This window comes from Sceloporus undulatus, chromosome 5 (genome assembly GCF_019175285.1).
Source record: "Sceloporus undulatus isolate JIND9_A2432 ecotype Alabama chromosome 5, SceUnd_v1.1, whole genome shotgun sequence".
Classification (NCBI taxonomy): Eukaryota; Metazoa; Chordata; class Lepidosauria; order Squamata; family Phrynosomatidae; genus Sceloporus; species Sceloporus undulatus.
In genome coordinates, this window is record NC_056526.1 from 180,287,801 (window position 1) to 180,296,348 (window position 8,548).

Sequence of the window (8,548 nt, forward strand, 5' to 3'; positions counted from 1 at the left end):
ATGATGATGATGTTTATTTATTATCTCCCAAGGATCAAGGCGGGATTACATCAATAAAATAATACAATAATACAAATACTATTGATGAAACACTAATACTGAATTTACCACATTCCTATTAGTTCTCTAAAAATAGTTCATCAGTAGCCAATAATCATAGTTGAGAGTAATGGTTTCTTCTTTCTCCCACTTATTCAGTGAGAGATCTGCTGGGTACAACATGAAAAAACAATCCTTTGACTCAGTAGGGTGGCAGTGGAAGCAAATGATTCATATATGGTGGTTTGTGAGAACTTTGTGGGTGGGTTGCTATGCTCTGGGAGCTGTTGGCTTCTTGCAATGAGACTAAAGCAAGTAGAATTTGTCAACTAAAGTTGATTTAATTAGGATTTATTGGTGCTGAGGCAGATGTCAGGATTTGTTTTCTCCATGGAAGGGAATTAATGTTGTCCCAAACATATCTAAATGTGGCAACATAGACTCTGCTGTAGCAGTCATTTCTCCCATGATAAGAAGGGAACAGCATTTGTTGATTTCTTGATACGGTCAGCTGACTAATCAATAAACTTGTTGTTGTTGTGATTTTATATTTATCCAGTGCTGACAGGGCCAGTCCTATCATCTGGTAGAGATTTGCAATTGGGAGGTTCTGTTAAAGGGCAGTGCATTTTATAGCGTGAATTTGTGCCAATGAGGGGGAATGAGTGGGAACCAGGGTACTTTTTTAACCTAGGCACCAAAATGTCTTGACTTTCTCCTGTTGGTTAGACAAATTGCCTAAATTAAATTTAGACTATTCCTGTCTTTGGACACATAACTTGAGAGAATAGTAGAGTATGAGGAACAGACCTGCACTTCAGGAAGTAGGCTTTTAGATAGCGTGTGTAGTTCCCTTTTGGACCCAGCAAAATCTTCTAAGTGACTTTTCCTTTCCCCTAGCATGTGCAATCCCTGCCAACTGAGAAGATAACAAAAAAGCCCATCCCTGAGGAGCACCTTATTCTAAAGACTACATTTGAAGCTTTGATCCAGAGATGCCTCTCTTCAGCTACAGATCCGGTATGTCCTTCATGCAGCATGTTATCTCAATGTTTAGAGTTTTGTTTTGTTTTAATTCTAATACAGTAGATGTAGCGGAATCACACATTTGAAGTTGTTGACATCCAGCTCTGTGTGGCAAATTGCCAGTTATGATTTATAAGCACCAGCTAGGTGCTTACCAAGGGCTTCGTACAGTCAGATTATCCTCCCCTCCCCCATTGCTGTTGCTGTGTGATTTAAACAAAAGGAGAACATAATCTTAAGAAAGCTCCTTCTGGCAGGCAGCCCATTGAGAAAATTGCTTCCCAGTCAGAATGGTTAGATAGGACCTTGCAAACAGGATGTATAGAACATATTGTTCACACTCACTCAGATAAAATGGGAATGCGTGAAATCCTATAGTCCATTTCATTGCAGAGAAGTTGTGATTCCATCAAAGCACATGCTTTGCACAGGGAAACTGCCATTTCAGTCCCTGGTCTCCATTCCAGCTTCCCACAGTATTGGGTCCTCAGGCTACAACTCCCATCATCCCCAGCAGTGTGGCTTATGTTAGAGAATTGAAGGCATTAGAACACAACATCATGCTGGAGGAAGAACTTGGGAAAATAAGAACTAAAAAAGACTTCAAATCACACTTAGGTGAGAGGCTTGTGCTTGAAACCTTGGAGAACTGTTGCCAATCAGTTACCTACAGATTAGTGGCCTGCATCAGTATAAGGCAAATAAATATTTGTCATGGGAAGGTGTTCATTGCTGAGCCATGATTCAAATTTGGACATCCTTCCCAATCTTTCTATTAGGATGCTAACTAGTCTGGAAGAAATGTACAGTGGTACCCCGGGTTACGAATTTAATTCGTTCCGCGGCGCCGTTCGTAACCCGAAAGATTTCGCAACCCGAAAAAGCCATAGCCGCTAGCGCTGGAAAGCCGCGATTTCGTGCGAAAAAGCGCCGAAAAGCACCAAAAAATTTTTCGTAAGCCGAAAAAAAAACGTAACCCGGAACAGGTTTTTCCTATCTAATTTTTTCGTATCCCGGAAATTTCGTAACGCGGTCATTTCGTATCTCGGGGTACCACTGTAATTCAAATGAACTGTGAAGGACCTGTCCTTCCCCAAATCCATATTTTTGTTTTGGAGGATTTTGTGCTATCTCATACATATGACTGCATCTGGGCCATGCACCTGCACTTGTGCCATTGAAAAGCTCCTAGAGCAGGGATGGGGGAAATTGTGGCTGTCCAGATTATGTTGAACTCTAATTCCCATCATCACCAACCACTGGCCAGGCAGGCAGATCCTGTTTGAAGAAGTGTTTCAACCAAAGGTAGTAGAATCTATGGACTACCAGATATTATTTAATGACAACTCCCATCATGCTTCACCATTTGCCAGTCTGGCTAGAGCTGATGAAAACTGGGCACCAGTAACTTTGAGAGAATTACAGTTCCCCAGTTGTTAACTGCTTTTGAGTCAACTGGAAATAAAGTTTAATAATAATAATAATAATAACAATAACAACAACTGTGACTCATGGTGACCCTATGAATGAGACATCTCCATGTCTCCGTATTCTCAGCCTCTCTGCTCAGGTCCAGGCCATGACCTCCCTGACTGAGTCCAGCCATCTCACATGAGGTCTTCCTCTCTTTCTACTGCCTTCTATCTTTCCTAGCATCATTGTCTTCTAATTATTCCTGCCTTCTCATAATGTGGCTGAAGTATGACAGCCTCAGTGTAATCATCTTGGCTTCCAGAAGAGTTCAGGCTTGATCTGTTGTCAAATCCTATCAGGAGCACTGGTCCTGCTGCTTTCTACTGCGGAAGGGAGAACAATTCAGTTGATGAAGCAGCAGGTGATCTCAGCTTGGAAAAAGGAAGAAACAAGGATGTATCCCTTTTCCTTTTGGGAGCCCAGAGCAGCCATATTTTAATTGTGTGAATTATTCCCCTACTCCCCCCATAAGCTGCTGTAGCATCATCCTCTACTGGGTCTTGAGCACTGGCAGAAGAAAGTTTTGAACAGAGCACAAAAAGCTGGAGAATAGCTTCATGTGGCTTGTCCTAAAACAGATATACACACATATATGCCAATAACCTTATGTGCAAAGCCCATTGAACATTGTATAGAATGTGTGACTGAAAGTCACATGCAGAGCAAAGTTGTTATGTGTGAATCTATTTTTTCACTATAAGGCACAAATAAATGTGGCTCTGGTCTTAACCTCTAAAACAAGACAGTTTCCCAGTAACTTTCTATGGTCTGTTCTCTCCTGCAGCAAACAAAGCGGAAATTAGATGATGCCAACAAACGTCTGGAGTTCCTATATGATAAACTTAGAGATCAGACAGTAAGTTATATTTGTTGTTTCACGTTGCACTTGTATCCTGAAGTTCTGACAAGCTAAGAACAGCTTCCTTAACAGTTTCCAGGAGACTGCTGAATCAGGCAGGCTATATTTTAACAGAATTGTTTCCTTTTGTCTTCAAATTATTCTCTGGGCACTTTTTTTTTTAGCTCAGTTCCTCTCTTTTGAAAAGAGTTGTTTGTTAGACATAATCACTGAATTAGTTACATAGATAGCTAGGGTGGATTCTGAGGTGATATCACCATAAGACAAATTTGATAGCTGAATATTTAAGTAATCTTAACCGATTGGATGTGTGGTAAATTCAAGACTCATTTTGCCATCAACTCTAGGGAGTCTGAGATCAGTACTTAAATTGTAAGATCTCTTTTAATTGCATGAAAGCTTCCTGGGCTAGATTAGACTAAGCAGAGGTCTGCCTGCTCCAGCACTCTGTCTCCACAGTGGCCATGCAGAATAAAATGGAACAACAGAGGATAGCTTGGTCACATCATCTGGCATTTACAGCTGTGCTGCTTCTAAATAGATAGGTTGTACATATATGTCATGGCCAAGAGTGGACAGTTTTGGAGAGTCTGTGTGAAGTCATTTACTCACTCCAGCAGCTACTACCTTTGCCTGATCAGGCAAGATCAGCTGCTGTTGGCACAAACAAGGAGCACCATGAAATGAATCATAAACATCTGTAACTGTTTTGAAAACCAGGTTTCTGGAGTAGCTGTGTACAGTGTTCAGCACTGAAAGTGCTAAGAGGGGGCTAGGTTGGGAAAGAAACCCATGAAAGTACAGAGGACGTCTTTTCCATACAATTTTTCTTTTCCATTTTTCTTCCAGCTTTCCCCAACGATAATCAATGGTTTGCACAACATTGCCAGGAGCATCGAAACACGGAATTATGCGGAAGGGCTGAACATCCACACTCACATTGTCAGCACTAGCAACTTCAGTGAGACATCAGCCTTCATGCCAGTGCTGAAAGTAGTCCTCACCCAAGCCAATAAACTAGGCGTGTGAAATGGGTTTCTACAGAGAAGCAACGTTGCATGAAGTGATAGAAAGCTGGTCACTACAGTCCCTCTTGCAGAGCCTAATTTTGGAAGGGCCTGTGAGCCCTGTGGCTTTCTTCTTTCTCTCTCCATCATTTATTATTCTTACCTACAGATAGTGTATTTAATTATGCCATCCTATATTGTCCATTTTAAATGCATGTTAACTGCTGCTTTGAAAGTGGCTTTTAAATACAGAAAAGAGGAGAGGAGTTTGTGTGTTAAGGCTGACCTTGAAAGAGATTCCTTCCACATTCCTCAGCATCAACCAATTAAAAGTTCAAGATTCTATTTTATATGGGTGCTGAGTCATTCTTTTTTCAAGTGTGTCCTTCAGTAATGTTCTTCATAATTAGCTTAGTTGTCAGTCGATTTAAATACAGTAGTTCATTAGCTTCACTTTTGTGTTGGCCCACATGCATGCGTATTTAGTTAAATGTGTTTCCATGAAATTAAGCTTCAGAATTTGATCTGGTTTCTTTTATGTCTTGTATTAACACCTCATCAAAATTATATTAAGGTTAGATCAAATAGAGACACCAGGAACTGCAGTAATCACAGAACAAAATAATTTCTCATGCAAGCAAGGAGGTGCTTAAAATTTTGCAACAAAGACTCTTGCTTTATATGGAGCGAGAACTGCCAGATGTCCAAGCAGGGATCAGGAAAGGAAGAGGCACTAGGGATCATACAGCAAACATACTCTGGGTAATGGAATGTACTAAAGAATTTCAAAAGAAGATTAGCCTGTGCTTTCTAGATTATAGTAAAGCATTTGAATTGTTCATGAGAAACTATGCATCACTCTTAATGAAATGGGTGTGCCACAATATTTGATAGTCCTGATGCATAATCTGTACTCAGGCCAAGAGGCTAATGTTAGGACAGAATACAGAGAAACAGAATGGTTTCCACTTGGCAAGGGGGTTGGGCAAGTCTGTATTTTATCATCTTACCTATATAATTTGTATGCTGAGAACGTAGAAAATGTAGGGTTGGACTCAGAGGAGGGAGGTGCAATATGTAGGTAACACCATAATACTAGCAGAAAATATCAGAGATATGGAAACATTGAAGAAAGTCAAGGCAGAAAGCGCAAAGGCAGCTTTACAGCTGAACACCAATAAAACAAAAATTATAACTACAGATGACGAAGAGATCGAAATACAGTGGTACCCCGGGTTACGAAATTAATTCGTTCCGCCGCCGCTTTCGTAACCCGAAATACTTCGCAAGCCGAAAAACCCATAGGCGCTAATGGGGAAAAGCCGCGATTTCGTGTGAAATAGCGCCGAAAAGCACCAAAAAATTTTTCGTAACCCGAAAAAACCTTCGTAACCCGGAACAGTTTTTTTAAATGGATTTTTTTCGTAACCCAGAAATTTCGTAAGGCGGCGCATTCGTATCCCGGGGTACCACTGTAGTTCAAGATTTTCCATACCCAGTGAAGGTGAGACTCGGGTGAAACAGACCACCCCAATGGGGCGGCTTGAAGCTGTCCCTGAGAAAGCCAGGTTGGGGCTGTGGAAACTGCACACCGCAGCTCCAATCCACCCTTTTGGCCCAAAAAGATGAGGCAAATTGCCAATCCTTGTTGTGCGGGCAAAAAGCCGTTTTTCCCCGTCCCACCCTGGCTTTACAGTACTCCTGTGGTGTGTAAACGCTGCACTGCTGGAGTGCCTGGAAGCCAGGCCACATCTGGGCAGTCGGGCAGCTTTCAAGTGTCTTGGGTGCATGTGACATCTAAACACCATGTCCCCAAGCCGCTGGAAAGCTGGTGTTTAGAGCCGGTCTGTTTCACCCCTCACCCACCCAAATACAATGTCCCTTTCTTATCTCACCACTGCAACCAGTTACGTAAAGGTGGCAACTGTTCCCTCAGCTACCACCTAATTGTGACGGTAAGACTTGAACATGGGACTCTCCAAGTGTCTCCTGCACTATAAATCTCTTTAGATGCCAGCCCTCTGGTTACAGGTCTTCCCCCCAGTCTGGCACCAATTATTCATTGATAGCCACACACCCACTATCTCAAACCTAATGTGTCCCAAACCTAAAAGACTTTTCTCAATGTTAGTAGTGTTTTAATATGTTTCTGAAATCACTTCAGACAGCTGCTTGTTGAAACAAGGTAAGAAATTTATTTGCAAGTCAGGCTGAATACAGTATCTCTCTTAGTAGATGGTGTTCACAATGGATATGGTGTATAAATACTTTATTAGTTACACAGTTAACAGTTTCTCTAGCTTCTCTTTGTTTATAGCTTTGATTAAATATGTTCCTTACAGACTTAAGTTCTCACAGAACCTATAACAATCTTTTGTATCTTATAACCCTTCTGGTTACCTGTGACTCCACTAGTCATCGAACACTATGTCTCCCACGAGACACTACAAGAATTTAATTAAGAGCACTCCTCATCTCTATCTTGGGTACCCAAAACCCTTTCCAACTGCCCTCAGAGCAGCTTAACCTGGCCTCAATGGTTTTTCATTTTTAAGGGCAGAATAAACATCAACCCCTTTCATACCTGCTCATCCCACTTATATGCTCACTCCTGGGAGCAGCCTCCATCTTCTCCTGGCTTAGTTCCCATTGGCTGTTAACAATGTTCTATTCTACCTGTTGTCTCCACACCTAAGTTCAGGCATCAATAAGAGTGGACACTACAGTCAAGAAATCAAAAGACTGGGTCTTAGAAGGGATGCTATGAAGGAACTAGACATGATCCTGAAGTGTATTTATCATTAAATACTAAAGTTAGGCTTGCCATGCCACTATATTTCCCATTTCTCTGTATGATTGTGAAAGCTGGACAGCGAAGAAAGCTAATAGGAAAAAAATCAACTCATTTGAGATGTACTGGTGTAGAGTTCTCAGAATACAGTGGACTGCCAAAAAGACAAATAAATGAGTCCTAGAGCAAATCGGGCCCAAACTCTCCCTAGAAACAAAAGGGCTCTCCAGATCGCCCAAAGGAACAGGTTGGAGGTGCCCAGTTTCCCTCCAGAGGGACGCCGCAGCAGCCATACTGCGCAGCGTCCCTCCGGACCAAAAAGAATCTGGACCAGGTTCTTTTTGGTGCGGGGGGATGACCATCAGTGTGGCATTGGCGCACTGTGACGCATCCACTAAAGTGCAGCGCCTGGAGGTGTGGATGCGGTGCCATGCGTGCACGGCACATATGGACGGTGCCACGTAAAGATGGTGCCGTCCATACGTGTTAAGAGTTCTGGAGGGTGCAGATGCTGTGTGCTCCAGAACGCTAAAATTAGCCCGAGGACGGCACTTTCAGCCCATCAGTCTCAGGCTGAAGATGACTAAACTGACGCTGTCATAATTTGGCCATATTGTGAGAAGAAAGGACTCAATAGAAAAATAAAGTGGGAAGCAGTAGGGAAAAGACTACATTCCAGATGGATAGATTCCTTCAGAAAAGCCACACTCATGACTGCAAGAACTGAGCAGGGCAATATAGGATATAGGTTGATATGGACATCTTTCTTTTATAGGGTTGCCATGGTTTGAAGTCAACTACATGGTAAAGGGAAGGCTGGGGCTTTAGAGTTGTCCACTGAATTCAAAATGCATAGTTATAAGTGAAGAATAAAGTTTTAGACAAATTGAAATCTGTCATATTCTTTGATTACTGGCAAGTTTCAAGCTGTCACTCTCAAGCTGCCACTGCTAAAGTATTTAAATATATCTGGATGTTTATACATAAGCTTCATCAGGTGTATTTAGGTTGCTGCAATGTCATCCCTCCCCCCCTTTTAATGAGTACACAGTTATATCAAAAGCTAAGAAGATAATCCTGGAAAAAGCTACTGACTGAAGACAAAATTATAAGTTACGTAAAACGCATTCTTGGTAAAAACTTTTGGCTTACTCTCTGTGATACATGCAGTATTATGTATAGTCCACATCTACCTTGATTGCCAGATTCTTCCTCTGGTCTTATCAGGAAATTGGATTTTGGAGGTCGTGTGGTGGCTGTAGCGCCTTGCAATTCTAGTCCAAAGATTCTGGCCAGTAACTGTTATTTCGCTACACCAGGGGTGGGGAACATATAACACTGCAGATGTTGTTG

General features: G+C 41.9%; 1 protein-coding gene across 11 annotated transcripts in view; it reads left to right on the forward strand.

The window, feature by feature from the left end:
• SEC31A (SEC31 homolog A, COPII coat complex component) overlaps nt 1-4,749 on the forward strand; it is a 75,114-nt gene extending 70,365 nt beyond the window's left edge. For all 11 annotated transcript variants that reach the window (XM_042467137.1, XM_042467138.1, XM_042467139.1 and 8 more), the window contains 3 exons: nt 940-1,059; nt 3,323-3,394; nt 4,247-4,749. In XM_042467137.1, the coding sequence (XP_042323071.1) occupies nt 940-1,059; nt 3,323-3,394; nt 4,247-4,426 (372 nt within the window). In that variant the 3' untranslated portion in view covers nt 4,427-4,749. The remainder of the gene's footprint in view (nt 1-939; nt 1,060-3,322; nt 3,395-4,246) is intronic.
• Nucleotides 4,750-8,548: the final 3,799 nt, after the last annotated feature.